A 22,861-nucleotide genomic window follows, 5' to 3' on the forward strand; every position below is an offset into this window, starting at 1 on the left:
AGGTTCACGGCCTGAAAAACAGTGCATTTCTCCGAGGGAGAGCTTGATGAGTTGGGAAAAAAAGACGGCTGCAACATAACTAACTCTGATTCCAAGAGAAAAGACGACAACAGTGTCTGTGAATCGATGTTGATAATTACAGGGAAATGGGAGTACCTAGAAGGACAATCAAGGAAATATGACATTGTTGTGGGTGGAATCCCATAGTCTCCACATGAGAACTGGACGGAGTCAGGAGAAAGTGAGGAAAATTATTGATGAAGAGTTGCATTTGGATCAAGTAAGAGTGAGGTTAAGCACGCCCACAGGACTGGAAAATATATCACCAGTAGTGATTAAGTTCCTGAGGAACAAGGACAAGGTGGCTGTCCTGGAGAGAGCCAAGAACTTGAGAGGAACCAACATCTTCCTAAACGAGGACTACTCTGAGCTGTGCGCCATAGGAGAAAATAACTGATCCCAGCAATGAAGGCTGTTAGGGAGCATGGGGACATTGTCTACATCTGATACAAAAGGTCAAATAGGGAGTGTTATATTTGTCCTGTTTCACTGCATGTAGAAGTGGGTAACCTGTACGAGTGTGAGGTGTGAATTGGAAACATGTTTTTTTTGCATATCCCAACTCCCCCTGAGACCATCAGCATACCACCTTGCATCCCATTGCTGGATTGCCTCTGAAGCTAAACAGGGTTGGTTCTGGATGAGAGACCAGATGCTGCTGGAAGTGGTGATGAAGGGCCAATAGGAGGCACTATTTCCTCTGGTCAATTTATTTTTATCCCAATGCCCCAGGGCCGTGACTGGGGACATTGCCCTGTGTAGGATGCTGTCTTTCGGATGGGATGTTAAATAGGTGTCCTGACTTTCTGTGGTCACTAAAGATCCCAAGGCACTTATCGTAAGAGTAGGGGGTGTTAACCCCCAGTGTCCTGGCTAAATTCCCAATCTGGCCCTCATACCATCATGGCCACCTAATCATCCCCAGCTTCCAATTGGCTCATTCATCCCCACTCCTCTCCCCTGTAATTATTCCCCAGGTCGTTGCTGTAAATGAGAATGTGTTCTCAGTCAACCTGGTACAATAAGGGATAAATAAAAAATAAACATCCATTGGAGAGTGGAGTCGCAACCAGGGGTTCAGACATTATTGACGGCGATCTTGCAGCAATTAGGGTGAAATGACTTGCTCAAGGGCAGATCAAATGTATTTTTGCCTTGCAACCTTTTGGTTACTGGCCCACCACTCTAACTGCTAGGCTACCTGCTGCCCAGGTGCATTCACTCTCCCACTCAAATAGCCAATATTCATATATAACCTCAGAAATAAGGTTAATGAAATCAATATATTGCTAACTTTATATTGGCCATCACTGAGGCTTACTTAGATAATTGCCATGACAGTACAGTAGTGGAAATACAGGAATACTTACACTGACTATATCAAACATTAGGAACACCATTCCTATTACTAATACCCTCCCCCTACTTTAAAAAATATAAAATATATTTTGATTTGTTTAACACTTTTTTGGTTACTACATGATTCCATATGTGTTATTTCATAGTTTGGATGTCTTCACTATTATTCTACAATGTAGAAAATAGTCAACATAAAGAAAACACCCTGGAATGAGTAGGTGTGTCCACACTTTTGACTGGTGCTGTATCTCATGGTTTACAAGACACCTGATTGATCCATTGTGGAGGCCGTGTGGATGGCACAGTCCATCAGTGTTACTGAAATTGTGGTTATATAACAAACAGTGGTGCAACACTAACAAAAATAATAACAAATGCGCTTTCTCCCTTGTTGGATAGCGGTTGCTGTCCATGGTTTTGAAACATGAATTGGATTTAATTGGTGCCTTTTCCTAGACCATGTTGCTATGTGCATAATAGCAAAGTTAACCAGCATATTGGTGTTGAGAACAATGCCGGAGGCAGCAGCAGAACGAGGAGATGAGAAAACAGCCCTTGCCTTATTGTCTAAGAAAAGTGAGGAGAGGAAACACAAACTTAATTAGGTTTATAATCAATAGCCTAACTGTGAAATGTGCCTGGCATTATAAATCATCAATATACCTACAGAAATAAGACAGATCCTGCTTCTGTTACCTGTTTTGACTGTTTAATAGCCTACTGATTCCATGAGGCTACGCAACGATATGCCAAGCAAACCATTTCACAAATCCGTCTGTTTTTAATCTTTGCTTTGCTGTGATAAAGACTTTCCACTTTTTTTGTTAGAACAGCATCTGGTATTATTTATCATTTATTTAGTGTTGACACTGTACCAAATTGTCAAGACCTAAAAACACATCCTGTTTAGTCTTAATACCGTAACTTACTTAGGACTATATTTCAATACTTCTATAGGATACTGTATCAATCAATCATTCATTCATTCATGTCATCACACAAGTCATTCATGATGTGAAATGCAATCTAGTATTTTACATTTTAAAATAAAATATAGCAAGTCTTGAATAATTAGCATAAACAATAACTAAACCGTTCCATTTCGGAAATTGCATTCACAAATTTATTTGACCGTTTTTAGACTTTGCTGTAATTAACCTGTTAGTACTCTAGGGGCAGTATTTCATTTTTGGGTAAAAAGACGTGCCCGTTTTAAGCGCAATATTTTGTCACGAAAAGATGCTCGAATATGCTTGGAATTGATAGTTTTGGAAAGAAGACAGTCTTACGTTTCCAGAACTGCAAAGATTTTCACTGTGAGTCCCTTAGAACAAATGCTTCGGGCAAAACCAAGATGTATGACCGACCAGGAAATGCACAGGATTTCTGAGGCTACGTTTTCCATGATCGCCTTATATGGCTGTGAATGCGACAGGAATGAACGGACTCTTTATCTTGTTTCCCCAAGGTCTCTGCAGCATTGTGACGTATTTGTAGGCATATCATTGGAAGATTGACCATAAGAGACTACAATTGCCAAGTGTCCCTCTTGGTGTCTGCGTGGCATTTGGTGCGCAAAACTCAGCTCCCAGTATTTTTCCATTCGAATCTCAGAACAAACCAGGCTACAAGGACGGTGCTTTCAATGGAGAGATATATGACAAACCACCTTCAGGATTGATTCAAACAACGTTTTCCATGTTTCAGTCGATATTATGGAGTTAATTCGGAAAAAAGTTAGACATGTAAGTGACTGAATTTTCGGTTAGTTTCGGTAGCCAAATGCATAGTAACAAAAGGGAACGATGTGTCCTACACAAGAATCTTTCAGGAAAAACTGGACATCTGCTATGTAACTGAGAGTCTCCTCATTGAAACATCTGAAGTTCTCCAAAGGTAAATTATTTTATTTGATTCCTTGGCTGGTTTTTGTGAATATGTTGCGTGCTAAATGCTAACGCTAAATGCTAAGCTAGCTATCACCACTCTTACACAAATTATTGATTTTCTCTGGTTCTAAAGCATATTTTGAAAATCTGAGACGACTGGATTGTTAAGAAAAGGATAAGCTTGAGAGCAGGCATATTTATTTCATTTCATTTGCGATTTTTAGAAATCGCTAACGTTGCGTTATGGTAATGAGCATGAGGCTGTAGTTACGCTACCGCATACGGGTTTGGGCGGACTATGAGGTTAAGGCATGAAAAAAACCCATTACAACATACTCTCTAGTATGCTTATACTTTATTACACATAATATACAAGCAGTGCTGGCTCCTTACCTCCTTTTTGATCTCCAGTATTTTCCATAACTAGGTCACATTTATTCCACTTTCCCTTTACCTCCTGAGCAACCTGTAAATATTCCCACCTTTTGAGTTCATTTGTCATGTCCTCTACATCCATTTTGATGTAATGGTGTTCAGAGTTTGTTATGACCATTGATATATAAATCATTGATGCAATTATGATATGCAATTATGATATGCTATAGGCATGGCCTGCCCACTCATTAGGCAGGATTAGGGGGCCGCCCATCCTGTTGATAACCCCTGATCTTCTCTGTCTCATACTCATTATTTCTTCAGTTCTCGTTCCCTACTACATCCAAAACCAACAGAATTAACTACAAACTGACTAATACTACATTAAATATACTACATTACACTATACATGGGCCGTGTGCATTTTCTGCTGGTGTATCCTGAGATAGCTCCTCTCTGAGAACCTCTTCCCACAGTGTGTACAGGCGAAAGGTCTCTCTCCCGTGTGGACTTTCAGGTGCATCTTCATATGGTGCTGGCGGGAGAACCTCTTCTCACACTGGGGGCAGCTGTAGGGTTTCTCCCCTGTGTGGACCCTCTGGTGCCTCTTCAAGTTGGACGAGTCTGAAAAACTGGCCCGGCACAGATGGCAGCCGAATGGTTTCTCCCCTGTGTGCATCCTCTGATGGATCTCCACCTGTTTGGGCAAACGGAAGGCTTTCCCACAGAACGAACACGGGAAGCACTTCTCTTTGGCGCCGCCACCTTTACTGATTCCATCTCTACTACTGTCATTTGTCAATGGGCTTGTGTAGCCCTTTAGTGTTGAGGTACGGGCATTGTCTGAGGTCTGATTTAACATAAGGAGAGTGTGAGGAGGATGAAGGCCAGGGAGTGTCTGTGTTGTCGCAGGGTCCATGTTCCAGTTGATAGATCCTATAGAAGGCAGGCTGAAGGCAGCACCTGTTAGGGGGTTAACCTGAGGTGCCATCAATCTCTCTGACTCACAACTATAGGAGCAGGACGGAGCATCGCTAGTCGAGTCAGTCTCTTCTCTCTCCAGCCGCATACCGAAACCTCCCCGTCCACGCAGACCAAATCTACGCCTCGTCCTGGTCTCAGCCAGTCTGTTGTCATGGAGACTAAGTTCAGCTGTTGTTTTGTGTTCGACAGTCTGTTTCTTGTTAACATTGTTCTTCCGCAGCCCAGAGTTGAAGACGCTGTCCCATCCACTGACCTCCACTATGTCTCCTCTGGTCCTGGCCTGCTCAGTGATGTCGTCCCCCGGGCCATTGACTGCACCCGTCTGGGAATCCAAGATGGCCACCCAGTCTCCCCTGTTAGCCTCCAGCCAAGCACCTGCAGGAAGAGGTTAGAAAATAGATCTTAAAAACATGGCAGAGAAAACTACATCGGGAATTTGACTCAATAACTTGGTCAAGTTCATACATTATGTGTGTTTTGTATTTAAACATAAGTTGTACTGATTTAATTTTATGAATGAAGAAAATAAATAAATAATAATAGCCAGGTGCATCACTATTCCCACTGAAGATCTATTACTATTAGTATGTAGGCTATATGTACACTGCTCAAAAAAATAAAGGGAACACTTAAACAACACAATGTAACTCCAAGTCAATCACACTTCTGTGAAATCAAACTGTCCACTTAGGAAGCAACACTGATTGACAATAAATTTCACATGCTGTTGTGCAAATGGAATAGACAACAGGTGGAAATTATAGGCAATTAGCAAGACACCCCCAATAAAGGTTCTGCAGGTGGTGACCACAGACCACTTCTCAGTTCCTATGCTTCCTGGCTGATGTTTTGGTCACTTTTGAATGCTGGCGGTGCTTTCACTCTAGTGGTAGCATGAGACGGAGTCTACAACCCACACAAGTGGCTCAGGTAGTGCAGCTCATCCAGGATGGCACAGCAAGAAGGTTTGCTGTGTCTGTCAGTGTAGTGTCCAGAGCATGGAGGCGCTACCAGGAGACAGGCCAGTGCATCAGGAGACGTGGAGGAGGCCGTAGGAGGAGGCCAAAAACCCAGCAGCAGGACCGCTACCTCCGCCTTTGTGCAAGGAGCAGGAGGAGCACTGCCAGAGCCCTGCAAAATGACCTCCAGCAGGCCACAAATGTGCATGTGTCTGCTCAAACGGTCAGAAACAGATTCCATGAGGGTGGTATGAGGGCCCGACGTCCACAGGTGGGGGTTGTGCTTACAGCCCAACACCGTGCAGGACGTTTGGCATTTGCCAGAGAACACCAAGATTGGCAAATTCGCCACTGGCGCCATGTGCTCTTCACAGATGAAAGCAGGTTCACACTGAGCACATGTGACAGACGTGACAGAGTCTGAAGACGCCGTGGAGAACGTTCTGCTGCCTGCAACATCCTCCAGCATGACCGGTTTAGCAGTGGGTCAGTCATGGTGTGGGGTGGCATTTCTTTGGGGGGGTGGCATTTCTTTGGGGGGCCGCACAGCCCTCCATGTGCTCGCCAGAGGTAGCCTGACTGCCATTAGGTAATGAGATGAGATCCTCAGACCCCTTGTGAGACCATATGCTGGTGCGGTTGGCCCTGGGTTCCTCCTAATGCAAGATAATGCTGGACCACATGTGGCTGGAGTGTGTCAGCAGTTCCTGCAAGAGGAAGGCATTGATGTTATGGACTGGCCCGTCCGTTCCCCAGACCTGAATCCAATTGAGCACATCTGGGACATCATGTCTTGCTCCATCCACCAACGCCACGTTGCACCACAGACTGTCCAGGAGTTGGCGGATGCTTTAGTCCAGGTCTGGGAGGAGATCCCTCAGGAGACCATCCGCCACCTCATCAGGAGCATGCCCAGGCGTTGTAGGGAGGTCATACAGGCACGTGGAAGCCACACACACTACTGAGCCTCATTCTGACTTGTTTTAAGGACATTACATCAAAGTTGGATCAGCCTGTAGTGTGGTTTTCCACTTTAACTTTGAGTGTGACTCCAAACCCAGACCTCCATGGGTTGATAAATTTGATTTCCATTGATCATTTTTGTGTGATTTTGTTGTCAGCACATTCAACTATGTAAAGAAAAAAGTATTTAATAAGAATATTTCATTCATTCAAATCTAGGATGTGTTATTTTAGTGTGCCCTTTATTTTTTTGAGCAGTGTATTTATCTCTTACTTTGCTCCCCCATCTTTAGTCCACTCAGCAGATCAATGCTCTCTGGTCCGTCCTCTATCGTCTCCTCTTTGACCAGCAGCAGATCAGGCTTTCCATCCTCCATGTCTACTGACTGTAAGAGATACAGAGTGAGAGGATGTTGGATCAAGAAATCTGATATGAGCACCCTGCTATGGAGCATCTTCTGATCAGACGAGTGATTGCTATGAGTACTATGCAAATGTTAGTTGATTTGATCACTTGACATTCTTCATTGGTTTGCTAATTCAAAGGCATGGTCCCACACTTAAGACCAAATTAATCAAGATCAGGGTTTGTATTCACAAAGCGTCTTAGACTAGAAATGTGGCCGTAAGTACTGAGAATAGAGACATTTTACTCCTACTCTTATAGGTAAAAATAAAAGCTATGCGTGAAGCCTCTTCTAGTCTACAGATATTTAGGACCCCTCATGAGTTGTCCTAACCGATTAAGAGTTACCAGCAAGTGTCTTGATAATAAGAAAAGGCAGAGGCTCCTGTACCCCATGCAATTGTTTTGGAGTTCAAATAATGTTTTGATATTTCTATATGATCAACCAATAAATAATCTACGCTGAACAAAAACATACGCAATATGCAACATTTAAAAAAAAAATACACATCAGAGTTGATCAGGCTGTTGAGTGTAGCCTGTGGAATGTTGTCCCACTCTTCAATGGCTTTGTGAAGTTGCTGGATTTTGTCGGGAACTGAAACACCCTGTTGTATGCGTCGATCCAGAGCATTCCAAACAAGCTCAATGGGAGTATGCAAGCCATGGAAAAACAGGGACATTTTCAGCTTCCAAGAATTGTGTACAGATACTTGCGACATGGGGCTGTGCATTATCATGCTGAAACATGAGGTGATGGTGGAGGATAAATGGCACGACAATAAGCCTCAGGATCTCGTCACTATCTCTGTGCATTCATTTTGTCCATAGCTTATGCCTGCCCATACCATAACCCCACCACGGGGCACTCTGTTCACAACGTTGAAATCAGCAAACAGCTCGCCCACATGACGCCATACACATCATCTGTGGGTGTGACGCCGGTTGGACGTACTGCCAAATTCTCTAAAAGGACGTTTGAGGCGAGTTATGGTAGAGAAATTCACATTCAGTTCTCTGGCAACAGCTCTGGTGGACATTCTTGCAGTCAGCATGCCAATTGCACGCTCTCTCAAAACTTTAGACATCTGTTGCATTGTGTTGTTTGACAATGCTGCACATTTTAGAGATAGGACCGTTTTATTGTCCCCAGCACAAGGTGCACCTGTGTAATGAACATGCTGTTTAATAAGATTCTTGATATGCCATACCTTTCAGGTGGATGGATTATCTTGGCAAAGGAGAAATGCTCACTAACAGGGATGTAAACTAATTTGTGCACAACATTTGAGAGAAAAAATGTTTTTTTGTGGATATGGAAAATATCTGGGATCTTTAATTTTAGCTCATGAAACATGGGACAAACAATTTACATGCTGTGTTTATATTTTTGTTCAGAACAGATCTACATGCTATCTTTTGCGCTTCTGACAATGATTTTACATGAGGCCTAAGTCACATGATATGCCTAAATACTTATAACCACTAGGCTAATAAATAATACACATTTTCTTTTGATTATTCAATTAACATACATCGTGTTATTTCAAGTTATGAGTTGGGCAATTGATTAATAAGCAATTGACAGCATCTAGGGCCTATGGTTTGATGATTATTGATAGACCTTTCAAACGTTTTATGCAACATTATCGAGTTGATGCCTAGCCTACCGTGCCAGAAGAAATGTAGAGAATTGTTGAACGGGAGTACGCGTGTGTTGATATAACAGCTATCCAACTTCTACTTTTAACAACCATACTGTATGATTCAGTGCAATATGCCTATCGCATTATAAAAAATATCAGAATTTCTTAAAAGATTATGCATGCCAACATTAGGAAAAAATTAAGAGAAGGCAAAGTTATTGTGTCAAGTGAAAGTTATAAAACATTTTACCATTGCAACGTTTGACGTAAAGTTACATTCATATCAATAAAAAAATGTTCAACAACTCCAAAGCAATTGCATGTGGCGCAGGAACCACTGACTCCGCATTTTTCTATTATCAAGGCACCGGCTGGTACCTCTTAACTGGTTAGGACAGCTCAAGAGGTGTCCTTAATACACTACAGTGCCTTCGGAAAGTATTCAGACCCCCTGACTTTTCCCACATTTTGTTACGGCCTTATTTTAAAATGGAAAAAGTAAAACAGGTTTTTAGACATTTTTTCAAATGTTTAAAAAAACAAAACAGAAATACCTTATTTACATAAGTATTCAGATCCTTTGCTATGAGACTCGAAATTGAGCTCAGCTGCATCCTGTTTACATTGTTCATCCTTGAGATGTTTCTACAACTTGGAATCCACCTGTTGTAAATTCAATTGATTGGACATGATTTTGAAAAGGCACACACCTGTCTATATAAGGTCCCACCAGTTGACAGTGCATATCAGAGCAAAAAATCAAGCCATGAGGTCGAAGGAATTGTCCGTAGAGCTTCGAGACAGGATTGTGTCGAGGCACAGATCTAGGGAAGGAGCTCCAGAGTTCCTCTGTGGAGATGGGAGAACCTTCCAGAAGGACAAACATCTCTGCAGCACTCCACCAAGCAGGCCTTTATGGTAGAGTGGCCAGACTGAAGCCACTTCTCAGTAAAAAAGGCACATGACAGCCCGTTTGGAGTTTGCCAAAAGGCATCTAAAGACTCTCAGAACATGAGAAACAATATTCTCTGGTCTGAGGAAAGAAAGATTGAACTCTTTGGCCTGAATGCCAAGCGTCACATCTGGAGGAAACCTTGCACCATCCCTACAGTGAAGCATGGTGGTGGCAGCATCATGCTGTGGGGATGTTTTTCAGCGGCAGGAGACTCGTCAGGATCGAGGGAAAGATGAACAGAGCAAAGTACAGAAAGATCCTTGATGAAAACGTGCTCCAGAGAGCTCAGGACCTCAAACTGGGGCAAAGATTCACCTTCCAATAGGACAACGACCCTAAGCAAAAAGCTAAGAAAACGCAGGAGTGGCTTGGGGACAAGTCTCTGAATGTCATTGAGTGACCCAACCAGAGCCCAGACTTGAACCTGAATGAACATCTCTGGAGAGACCTGAAAATAGTTGTGCAGCAACGCTCCCCATCCAACCTGACAGAGCTTGAGAGGATCTGCAGAGAAGAATGGGAGATACAGATGTGCCAAGCTTGTTGAGTCAGACCCAAGAAGACTAAAGGCTGTAATCGCTGCCGAAGGTGATTCAACAAAGTACTGAGTAAAGGGTCTGAGTAAAGAATTGTGTGTAGATTGATGAGCATTTATTTGTTTTTAAGGCTGTAACTTAACAAAATTTGGAAAAAGTCAAGGGATCTTAATACTTTCTGAATGCACTGTATATATACACAAAATAATGTGGTACCCCTTCAAATGAATGGATTTGGCTATATCAGCCACACCCATTGCTGACAGGTGTATAAAAATCGAGCACACAGCCATGCAATCTCCATAGGAAAATTTGGCAGTAGTATAGCCTTACTGAAGAGCTCAGTGACTTTCAACTTGGCACCGTCATAGGATGCCAACTTTCTAACAAGTCAGTTCATCAAATTTCTGCTCTGGTCAACTGTAAGTGCTGTAGGCGGTAGGCCACACAAGCTCAGAGAACGGGCTGCCGAGTGCTTGAAGCGTGTAGCGCGTAAAAGTAGTCTGTCCTCAGTTGCAACACTCACTACAGAGTTCCAAACATCCTCTGGAAGCAACGTCAGCACAACAACTGTTCGTCTGGAGATTCATGAAATGGGTTTCCATGGCCGAGCAGCCACACACAAGTCTAAGATCACCATGCGCAATACCAAGTGTGTGCTGGAGTGATGTATATCTCGCCGCCATTGGGCTCTGGAGCAGTGGAAACGCGTTCTCTGGAGTGATGAATCATGCTTCACCATCTGGCAGTCCGACGGATGCCAGCAGAAGGCTACCTGCCCAAATGCATAGTGCCAATTGTAAAGTTTGGTGGAGGAGGAATGATTGTGTGGGGCTGATTTTCATGGTTTGGACAAAGCCTCTCAGTTCCAGTGAAGGGAAATCTTAACACTATAGCATAGAAAGAATCTAGACGATTCTGTGCTTCCAACTTTGTGGCAAAAGTTTAGAGAAGGCCCTTTCCTGTTTCAGCCCGACAATTCCCCGGTGCACAAAACGAGGTCCATACAGAAATGGTTTGCCGAGATCGGTGTGGAAGAACTGGACTGGCCTGCACAGAGCCCTGACTTCAACCCCAGCGAACACCTTTGGGATGAATTCTTCTGAACCGGAAGTCGTCTAAACCGGAAGTATCAGAAGTCTTCTGAACCAGAAACCCAACAGAAGCAAGCCAGCTAACTAGCTAGTAGTCAGCTAACTAGCTAGTAGTCAGCTAGCCACTGCTAGCGGTCATCAGCTACCTCTAGCACGAACAACTTTCGCCAGTCTGCACAGCACGACTCAAATCAGAGCAAATCGGACGTATTTCGATATTTCCATATCTCCGGATTCCTACCGCAAGCTCTGAACTTTTTTTTTTTTCACATGGATCATCACAGCTAGCTAGCTGCTATGCGAGTGGACACTCCTGGATAACGTCCCTGTCCCGAAGCAAGAACCAATTGGCCTGGAGCTAGCCCTGCCAGGCCCATCTCTCGGCTAGCCAAAGAGGCCAATCGGCCACTCCCTGGGCTACAATACCTATTTTACCAACTGGCAAAGGACCCCCGCCGACCCATCACAACTGCACCACCGACGTGATTTGCCCGAGGGGGGTTTCTCAATTGGCTCCGCCGTTAGCCTGCTAGCCGCGGCCTGTTAGCTGTCCAGAGAACATCGGACTGTTAGTTTAACACCCCGGCCATCCTACAATCTAAGCTTAATCTCAATCTCAAAACTCAATCTCACACAAATGATCAATGGACCAACCAGGTACAACACCAAATCCATAAACACAGGCACCCTCATAGATATCATCCTGACCAACTTGCTGTCCAAATACACCTCTGCTGTTTTCAACCAAGATCTCAGCGATCACTGCCTCATTGTCTGCATCTGTAATGGGTCCACGGTCAAACGACCACCCCTCATCACTGTCAAACGCTCCCTAAAACACTTCAGCGAGCAGGCCTTTCTAATCGACCTGGCCCGTGTATCCTGGAAGGATATTGACCTCATCCCGTCAGTAGAGGGTACTTGGTCAGTCTTTAAAAATGCCTTCCTCACCATCTTAAATAAGCATGCCCCTTTCAAAAAAATTAGCACCAGGAACAGATATAGCCCATGGTTCTCTCCAAACCTGACTGCCCTTGACCAGCACAAAAACACCCTGTGGCATTCTGCATTAGCATCGAATAGCCCCCGTGACATGCAACTTTTCAGGCAAGTTAGGAACCTAAATACACAGGCAGTTAGGAAAGCTAAGCCTAGCTTTTTCAAGCAGAAATTTGCATCCTGTAGCACAAACTCAAAGAAGTTCTGGGACACTGTAAAGTCCATGGAGAATTAGTGCACCTCCTCCCAGCTGCCCACTGCACTGAGGCTAAGAAACACGGTCACCACCAATAAATCCAGCTGGCCATGCTTTCCATCTATCTACCTCCACCCCAGTCAACAGCCCTGCACCCCACACAGCAACTCGCCCATGCCTCCCCCATTTCTCCTTCACCCAAATCCAGAAAGCTGATGTTCTGAAAGAGCTGCAAAATCTGGACCCCTGCAAATCAGCCTGGCTAAACAATCTAGAACCTCTCTTTCTAAAATGATCTGCCGAAACTGTTGCAACCCCTATCAACCCCTCTTTTGTATCATCTGAGATTCCCAAAGATTGTAAAGCTGCCACAGTCATCCCACTCTTCAAAGGGGGAGACACCCTAGACACAAACTGCTACAGACCTATATCTATCCTACCCTGCCTTTCTAAGGTCTTCAAAAGCCAAGTTAACAAACAGATTACCGACCATTTCGAATCCCAACGTACCTTCTCCGCTATGCAATCTGGTTTCAGAGCTGGTCATGGGTGCACCTCAGCCACACTCAAGGTCCTAAATGATATCATAACCGCCATCGATAAGAGACATTACTGTGCAGCCGTATTCATCGACCTGGCCAAGGCTTTAGACTCTGTCAATCACCACATTCTTATTAACAGACTCAACAGCCTTGGTTTCACAAATGATTGCCTCGCCTGGTCCACCAACTACTTTTCAGTGTGTCAAATCGGAGGGCCTGCTGTCCGGACCTCTGGCAGTCTCTATGGGGGTGCCACAGGGTTCAATTCTCAGGCCGACTCTCTTTTTTGTATACATCAATAATGTCGCTCTTGCTGCTGGTGATTCTCTGATCCACCTCTATGCAGACGACACCATTTTGTATACTTCTGGCCCTTCTTTGGACACTGTGTTAACTAACCTCCAGACGAGCTTCAATGCCATACAACTCTCCTTCCGTGGCCTCCAACTGCTCTTGAATGCAAGTAAAACTAAATGCATGCTCTTCACCCGATCACTGCCCGCACCTGCCCGCCTGTCCAGCATCACTACTCTGGACGGCTCCGACTTAGAATATGTGGATAACTACGAATAACTAGGTGCCTGGTTAGACTGTAAACTCTCCTTCCAGACTCACATAAAGCATCTCCAATCCAAAATGAAATCTAGAATCGGCTTCCTATTTCGCAACAAAGTATCCTTCACTCATGCTGTCAAACATACCCTCGTGACCATCCTACCAATCCTCGACTTTGGCGATTTCATTTACAAAATAGTCTCCAACACTCTACTCAACAAATTGGATAGTCTATCACAGTGCCATCCGTTTTGTCACCAAAGCCCCATATACTTCCCACCACTGCGACCTGTATGCTCTCGTTGGCTGGCCCTCGCTTCATACTCGTCGCCAAACCCACTGGCTCCAGGTCATCTACAAGTCTCTGCTAGGTAAAGCCCCGCCTTATCTCAGCTCACTGGTCACCATAGCAGCACCCACCCGTAGCACGCACTCCAGCAGGTATATCTCACTGGTCACCCCCAAAGCCAATTCCTACTTTGGCCGCCTCTCCTTCCAGTTCTCTGCTGCCAATGACTGGAACAAACTGCAAAAAGCACTAAAGCTGGAGACTCATATCTCCCTCACTAGCTTTAAGCACCAGCTGTCAGAGCAGCTCACAGATCATGGCACCTGTACATAGCCCATCTGTAAACAGCCCATCCAACTATCTCATCCCCATACTGTATTTATTTATTTATCTTGCTCCTTTGCACCCCAGTAATTCTACTTGCACATCTATCACTCCAGTGTTTAATTGCTATATTGTAATTACTTTGCCACCATGGCCTATTTATTGCCTTAACTCCCTTATCTTACCTCATTTGCACTCACAGTATATAGACTTTTTGTTTTCTTTTTTTCCACTGTATTATTGACTGTATGTTTTGTTTATTCAATGAGTAACTCTGTGTTGTTGTGTGTCAAACTGCTATGCTTTATCTTGGCCAGGTCGCAGTTGCAAATGAGAACTTGTTCTCAACTCGAGATGTTTGACGATCAGGTGGCCACTTACACTACATGACCAAAAGTATCTGTCAAGTAGGTGGGACTCATGACTAAAGAGGCTTCCTGCATAGCTTCTTTTTTTTAAACCATAAGAGTAGGAGTAAAATGTCTCTAGTCCCAGCACTTACGACCAATTTTCTACTCACAAGACTTCTAAGAGTAAGAGTACTGATCTAGGATTAGGCCCCCACCTGGTCAGCACTCCTACTCTGAGAGTCTTTGTGGATACGGGCCCTGACCTAATGCCAAACAGACAGTAGTACACAGTGGACTCACCTCAGTGAGACGGTGTGTGGTCCTGTGCTGCTCAGCTTGTTCCTCTGCGGGTTCAGGAAGAGGTGTAGTCTGGTTGTCATCTATGACCATGATCCCCTCAGTGTTCCCCAGACCCTCCTCACACCCCTCCTCCTTCACTAGCAGCCCCTCTGGGCCCTCCTCCTGGAAGAGACAGCTGATACAGATTACACTCCCTCAGGTACGTACACACACTACGTTTGAGTCCTATACTGTAGTTACAGAATTATGTAATTGTTGTTAAATTCATCATGGTGGACATAAATATGATGGTGTGGGTAAATATGAGTCAAAAGTCTAACAAACCCAACTAAACTATTCTGACATGTACCGTAGGTGTTTGTTCATGTGTGGGTTTTTGTAGGTATATTTAGTAAGTCTATAATGGTTATAAAGCGCTGTTGGGTGTATGCAGAATAGGGTGAGATCGGATGTGATGTGTACTAAAGAAAGTCTCAATGAAAGTCTTAAAATGAAAAGTCCCATTTTGTTTTTTTTAAACATAAACAAGTTTTAAATTACATAATAATACAAATACACCATAAAAATCAGCATGAACTTGATGAACTGCATTAATTTTCTCATTAAAAGTGTCTTGAAGAAAAATGTAAGTACTTGAATTAAAGTAATTAAATATGCATTTGTGAACATCATATATCCTACATAGTACAAACAATATATAACATACTTAAGGTTATATATGCCTTATATATCACACAGTGCCTGGATGCAATATTATACCCAGGAATATTGAACACTGAAATCTGTTACTCTTGTTATTCCAAGTGTATCTGTGGATGTTTTCTGCTGACAACAACGAAAAATGTATATTTGTCTTCAATGGTTAATTCTAAACATCAGAAACTAATCGAGTGGAATGGTTTTTCTGCTGGTGTATCCTGAGGTAGCTCCTCTCTGAGAACCTCTTCCCATAGTGTGTACAGGCGAACGGCCTCTCTCCCGTGTGGACCTTCAGATGGTGCTGGTGGGAGAACCTCTTCTCACAATGGGGGCCGCTGTAGGATTTCACCCGTGTGGACCCTCTGGTGCCTCTTCAGGTTGCCAGCCTGGGCGAAGTGCATGTGACACTGGGTACTACTGAAGGATTTATCCCGTGTGGAACTACTGGTGGAACCACCTTCTGGAGGCAGCTAAAGCCTTTGTTACAGAACATGCAGAAGAACAATGTGGCTCCCCCTCCCTGAACCTGGCTCTAGCCCTGTCATTTGAGTTCAATACCTGATCGAAAAGGCTGTGTGAATTGGAAGGCCCCATTGACGTGGACACTGGGTTGCGATCCCTGAACGCCTGTAAAGGGAAGCGGGACTCGACATTTGGATTTGTCTCTAAGCTTTTCAAGTATTCTCGGGACTCGACATTTGGATTTGTCTCTAAGCTTTTCATGTAATCTAAGAAGTCTGTCCTGTGAGTGTCTGTCTCCTAGGTGAATATCTGCATTCCATGTGAAAGGAATGTCACCCTCCACTTTCTCAGTCACTTTATCTACCACTATAACTTCACCTTTCTTATCTAGGCACCCTTCAGAGTATACACTACCACTGCACTGGTTCCAGTCTTCTCTAGACAGATCAATCTGTGTCTCTAAACCCAAGGATATGTTGCCAGGTCCATCTCTGTAGCGTAAAAACAAGACAGGTCATCACCTCCAGTGTGTAACGCATCACCATCTACACAAGAATTAACAGCCCTTTGGCTCTGGTGAAATACCGGTAAATACTCTGAGCCGGGAGCAGGAAGACAGCCCAGTCTGCCCAGCCCTTCTGAGTCTGATCTGTGGTCAGATCCTGTGCATTACAGTTAAATGTCTCTGACATTAGGATGGCGTTCGGCGTGCCACTGACCTCCGCGATGCTGTGTCGTGGATCCTCTTCTTCAGTCCTCTCCTGCTTGACCAGGGACGATCCTCCAGGACTTGCAGCCTCTGCGTCTGCATCCTGACACAAGAAGAGGGGAGGTTATTACCGATACATGAGTAGAATTGGATAACAATGTCGTAGGGAAGTCTCACAAGCTCCCCTATGGCAGATACATGAGGATGTCTATCTAAGCAAGTGAATAGCTGAGGGGAGCCTTTCTGAAATAAACTGGCCACATTTGATGTACTGTTACACTAACCTCTATCACAATAACATTTTGGGTTGAGGTTCCACTCCCCTCATCAACAGTGATTGGTTGGTCATCTCTCCATGTAGTGTGTCCCACTGGCTTCACAAAGCTCCTGTGGCCTCCAGTGAGATGTCCTTCACATGAGAGTTATTGGGGGAAAATAGGTGGTTAGGTTAGGTACTGTCAATGCTGAACGCTATATTGTACAATATTGACAGTTTTGACAGTCTAGAATTGGCCAGGATGTAAAATTGTGTCTTTGTGCAATTTAGCTAAGTAATCTGGGGAATTACTGCATACGATCCAAAAACTGTCCAAGACCCAATTCTGGTTAACACATCTAGTTACACATGTACAGAGGGGTGCCCCGCTGCCTCGGCCTTCTGCAAAATGTACCTCTTTCCATTCCTCTGTATCGGTCGAGGATCTTGACACTACTGGGACGACTGGAGTGTGCGCGCTCTCGCGTTGTCTTCTCGGCGCGCTCCCGTGACACCTTCAGCTCCAGTAGCTGTAGTTTCCTCCGCAATACCCTGTTTTCTTTCTGGCTTTGAGTTATTTCCAAACGAAACACTGCATAGTCGTCATCCACGAGTTTACAGACCTCTGCCACGGCTGCATTCGCTAGCACCTCCATGATGGAGGCTATTTGAGTGTGAAAAACCATGGTCATTGTTTGCTAACGACTAGCAAGCTAGCGTTACAGCGATAACATATATCAACCAAGTCCTGTCTCCAACGCGATTTAAAGAGGCATAAGTATGTAATGCTGAGCAGTTAAATTAATAATAGTTTGAGTTCCATTGTGTTAATGTCTAAATAAAAACCCTAAAGAGAAAATTGTTCTTGGTCATGTTTACGTCAATACTTATCTGTTTTTTAAATGGCGGTTGGCAACCAAAAAGGTGCATTACCGCCACCAATTGGACTGGAGTTTGAGTCGATTACACGTGGTTTCCGTTAGGGAAGGCCTAGTCTGATGTGTGCTCGGGCAATAACTCATTCTAAACAACGCAATTGTTTTTAAAAACTTTGGCAAAGAGAAAAGTCTACAAAACGCAATCCACTCTGTTTGTTACAAATTCTAGTTTTGGAAACAGAAAACTGTATGGAGATCAAATGTATAATAATCTATCCATCTTCTCCCACTTCTGGCCACCGGGCTTTCTCTCATCACCATATTTGGTCGTGAGTGGAAATTCCAACCGGATGCTTCAAATTAATACATCTGGTGAAATATCTGGCTCATTGTTCTATCTGTTGTGGCGGTGTCATAATATCCCTAAAACCTAGCGGTCAAACACGGAAATGGTTCCAATAGTTTTTCCACCATTCATTTTTACAATAGGGGATTTTAGAAACACTTAAATTAAGGGCTGTGTTTTGTGTAGCTTTACCCTGGTGTTACGTTTTGATAAGTATGTAATTCTCTCAGACAAGGTGAATTTGATCAATATTCAGCTCTATTTACTCACAGATTTGAAATGCTAATTAGCATCAAAGTAGACATCATGCAAGACTACAAATCCCTGCAAGGTCCTGAACGTCATATCTAGCTGGCACCGTTGCTAACAGGTCAATTAAGAAATGTAGCCAATTTATTCATTACTACATTTAGCTAACATTGGATAGTTAATGCAGAGTTTGCCCTGATTCTACAGTCTTGTCCAGATCATCATGACATTTGTAGTTTTTTACGATGGCCACATTAGCAGCCGATTAGCATTTCATTTGTTGGGGTTAAATACAGGCAAATATATTGATAAAAGTTAATTTTCCCACATTTTGTTAGGTTACAGCCTTATTCTAAAATGTATAATTATTTTCCCTCATCAATCTACAGATTTTTCCTCATCAATCTACAGACAATACCCCATAACGACAAAGCAACAACAAAAACGCGAAAATATTGCTATTTATAAAACAAAATAAACTGATATCATATTTACATAAATATTCAGACCCTTTATTCAGTACTTTGTTGAAGCACCTTTGGCAGTGATTACAGCCTCGAGTCTTCTTGGGTATGATGCTACAACCTTGGCACACCTGTATTTGGGCAGTTTATCCCATTCTTCTCTGCAGATCCTCTCAAGATCTGTCAGGTTGGATGAGGAGCCTTCCTTCAAAGCTATTTTCAGGTCTCTTCAGAGATGTTTGATAGTGTTCAAGTCCAGGCTCTGGCTGGGCCACTCAATGACATTCAGAGACTTGTACCGAAGCCACTCCTGCGTTGTCTTGGCTGTGTGCTTCAGGTCGTCATCGTGTTGGAGGGTGAACCTTTGAACCAGTTTGAGGTCCTGAGCGCTCTGGAGCAGGTTTTCATCAAGTATCTCTCTGTACGTTGCTCCGTTCATCTTTGCCTCGATCCTGACTAGTCTCCCAGTCCCTGCTACTGAAAAACATCCCCACAGCATGATGCTGCCACCACCACAATGCTTCACCGTAGGGATGGTGCCAGGTTTCCTCCGGATGTGACGCTTGGCATTCAGGCCAAAGAGTTCAATCTTGGTTTCATCAGACCAGAGAATATTGTTTCTCATGGTCTGAGAGTCTTTAGGTGCCTTTTGGCAAACTCCAAGTGGGCTGTCATGTGCCTTTTATTGAGGAGTGGCTTCCGTCTGGTCACTCTACCATAAAGGCCTGGTTGGTGGAGTAGTGCAGAGAAGGTTGTCCATCTGGAAGGTTCTACCATCTCCACAGAGGAACTCTAGAGCTCTGTCAGAGTGACCATCAGGTTCTTGGTCACCTCCCTCCACCTCCCCCGATTGCTCAGTTTGAATTGGGGGCCAGCTCTAGGAAGAGTCTTGATGGCTCCAAACGTCTTCCATTTAAGAATGATGGAGGACACTGTATTTGGGGACCTTCAATGCTGCAGATATTTTTTGGTACCCTTCCCCAGATTTGTGCATCGACACAATCCTGTCTCGGAGCTCTATGGACAACTCCTTCAACCTCATGGCTTGGTTTTTACTCTAGAATGCGCTGTCAACTGTGGGACCTTATATAGACAGGAGTGTGCCGTTCCAAGTCATGTCCAATCAATTGAATTTACCACATGGGAACTCAAATCAAGTTTAAGAAACATCTCAAGGATGATCAATGGAAACAGGATTCACCTGAGCTCAATTTTGTGTGTCATTGCAAAGGGTCTGAACACTTTATAAATTATTTCTGATTTTTTAAAATACATTTACGGGGGGAAAAAAACGTTTTGCTTTGTCATTATAGGGTCTTGTGTGTTGATTGCTGGGGATATTTTTTTTTAAAAATGTTTAGAATAAGGCTGTAACGTAACAAAATGTGGAAAAAGTCAATGGGTCTGAATACTTTCCGAAGGCACTGTACACAGTTATCAATACGTAATGCCATGTTAAACCTACACAAAACACGGCCCTTAATTATTGTGCATTTTCTTACCCCTTTTTCTCCTCAATTACGATCTTGTCTCATTGCTGCAACTCACCAACAGACTCGGGAGAGGCAAAGGTCGAGTCATGCGTCCTCCAAACATAACTTGCCAAGCCACGCTTCTTAACACCCGCTTGCTTAACCCGGAAGCCAGCTATACCAATGGGTCCGAGGAAACACTGTTCAAGTGATGACCGTAAGTCAGCCTGCAGGCGCCCGGCCCGCCACAAGGAGTCACTAGAGCGCCTGGCCAAACCCTTCTCTAAACTGGACGACGCTGGGCCAATTGTCTGCCGCCCTATGAGACTCCAGGTCACAGCCTGGGATCGAACCCAGGTTTTTTGTACATATGACAGGAGTTTACACGTTTTGTTTCAGCCTTTCACTAACACTTCGTTCAACTAATTGTGGTCTAAATTGTAGACCATGAATAGTTGAACGTGGTGTTTGGGCTGGACAGAAAATAAAAACTGTAAATACCAACCATATACAGTGCATTCAGAAAGTATTCAGACTCCTTTTTCCACATGTTGTTATGTTACAGCCTTATTCTAAAATTGATTAAATAGTATTTTTCAACTCATCAATCTACACATAATACCCCATAATGACAAGCAAAAACAGGTTTTTACTAATCTATGGCAAGATCTGAAAATGATCAGCAACCAATTTGACAGAGCTTAAAGAATTTTGAAAAGAATAATGGGCAAATGTTGCATAATCCAGGTGTGGAAAGCTCTTAGAGACTTACCCAGAAAGACTCACAGCTTTAATCACTGCCAACAGTGCTTATACAAAGTATTGAGGGGTGTAAATACTTGAGAAATTTCTGTATTTAATTTTCAAGTAATGCGCACAAATTTCTAAAAAAACATGTTGTCATTATGGGGTATTGTCTGTAGATGGGTAAGAAAACAAATATATTTAATCCTTTTTGAATTCAGGCTGTAGCAACAAAATGTCGAATAAGTAAAGGGGTATCAACCTGCTGAAGAAGTACAATGGGAGAGAGAAGGGTGTGGCTTTGATGGCCGTGGAGAACAAGGAAAAAGAGAAGACCCTGCTACAGGTGCACTGTGGCCAAACTCTCCTGCCGGAGCAGTCGAGACAGCTAGACAAGCTGATTATGCAATTCGGTAGGGTATTCTCGCCCTTCCCAGGACAAACAGATGTCCTGTTTCATCATATTCACACTGAACCCGGCAAGAAGGTGCATATCCGGCCTTACAGGATTCCTGAGGCCCGCCAAGTCATCGCAAAGAACGAGGTAAGGGAGATGCTGAGGATGAGGGTGATCGAGCTATCTACGAGTGAGTTGTCCAGTCCCATAGTCCTGGTCCCCAAACCTGACCATAGTATGAGGCTCTTCAATGACTTTAGGGGTGTAAACGCAATCTCTACGTTCAACGCGTATCCCATACCCCATGTGAATGAACTCCTGGAGTGCTTAGGAAAGGCCAAGTTCATCACCACCCTGGATTTGATGAAGGATATTGGCAAGTGCTGGTGGCTCCAGAGGACCACCCAAAGACTGCCTTCGCCACACCAGAGGGTCTTTTTCAGTATCTGAGGATGCCTGTCGGACTGCATGGGGCTGCGGCAACTTTCCAACGCCTCATGGATGCCATTCTACGGGCCCATCAAGAGTACGTAGCGGCGTACATCGACTATGTGGTCATCCACTGCGAGGACTGGGATAGCCACCTCCTGCGACTACGGTCAGTGCTCGTGAGCCTAGAGGCTACATGGCTGACGGCCAATCCAAACAAATGCTGCCTGGGTCTGTCCCAGGCGGAATACCTGGGTTACACCGTGGGGAACGGAAAAATACGCCCACAGGCAGAAAAGACCAGGGCCATTCGGGACTGGCCCCGGCCTCAGACGAAGTGGGACGTCCAAGCCTTCTTGGGGATAACGGGATATTATCGCCGTTTCATCCCTGGATATGCAACCATTGCCAACCCCCTCACAAACCTCACCAAGAAAAACCTGCCAAACTGTGTAGCGTGGAAGGACGAGACGGAAGACGCCTTCCAGTTGCTAAAAGATAGCCTGTGCTCTGATCCCGTCCTGCAGGCTCCTGACTACTTCCAAGAGTTCATTGTGCAGGTAGATGCCTCAGATAAGGGGCTCGGAGCCATCCTAGCTTAGAGTGAAGGTGAATTCTCTTAAGTAGGAAGCTCAGTGATCGGGAACAGAGAGATGCTACTGTAGAGAAAGAGGCCCTAGCCATTAAGTGGGCCCTCGATTATCTCCGGTACTACTTACTCGGGCGTAGGTTTGCCCTCGTTACTGACCATGCTCCCCTCACATGGATGGCCGGTAAGAGAAACAATAACAACAGAATAGCCAGATGGTTTCTTGCTTCTCAACCGTTCTCTTTCCATGTCACCCACAGGTCTGGATCGAGGAACGGAATGCAGACGCTCTGTCCCGACTCAACCAAGACGGCGCGTTTGGCGCCCGGCCGTCCGGTCCTGAGGGGAGGTAGGTGGAAGGACCACCAGAGGGCAAGCTGCACCCA

The 22,861-nt window shown here is 44.3% G+C and overlaps 1 protein-coding gene across 1 annotated transcript; it reads right to left on the reverse strand.

Annotated features, from left to right (window-relative positions):
• Positions 1-3,641: 3,641 nt before the first annotated feature.
• Positions 3,642-17,834, reverse strand: LOC115137422 (zinc finger protein 606-like). Its single transcript, XM_029673741.2, has 6 exons — positions 17,323-17,834; positions 16,936-17,060; positions 16,662-16,754; positions 14,782-14,943; positions 6,864-6,975; positions 3,642-5,042 (listed from the first exon to the last, which is right to left on the reverse strand). Exons 1-6 carry the CDS (start codon positions 17,597-17,599, stop codon positions 4,087-4,089), a joined length of 1,725 nt encoding a protein of 574 aa, XP_029529601.2. The 5' UTR covers positions 17,600-17,834; the 3' UTR covers positions 3,642-4,086.
• Positions 17,835-22,861: the final 5,027 nt, after the last annotated feature.

Source organism: Oncorhynchus nerka, linkage group LG11 (genome assembly GCF_034236695.1).
Source record: "Oncorhynchus nerka isolate Pitt River linkage group LG11, Oner_Uvic_2.0, whole genome shotgun sequence".
Lineage (NCBI taxonomy): Eukaryota > Metazoa > Chordata > Actinopteri > Salmoniformes > Salmonidae > Oncorhynchus > Oncorhynchus nerka.

Excerpts from the sequence above, each read along its gene's own strand:
- LOC115137422 (XM_029673741.2), bottom strand. The coding sequence starts at position 17,599 with ATGACCATGGTTTTTCACACTCAAATAGCCTCCATCATGGAGGTGCTA. Across the intron at positions 17,061-17,322 it reads ATACAGAGGAATGGAAAGAG|GACATCTCACTGGAGGCCAC; the intron begins GTACATTTTGCA and ends TCTCATGTGAAG. Across the intron at positions 5,043-6,863 it reads ACTAAAGATGGGGGAGCAAA|GTGCTTGGCTGGAGGCTAAC; the intron begins GTAAGAGATAAA and ends CTCTTCCTGCAG.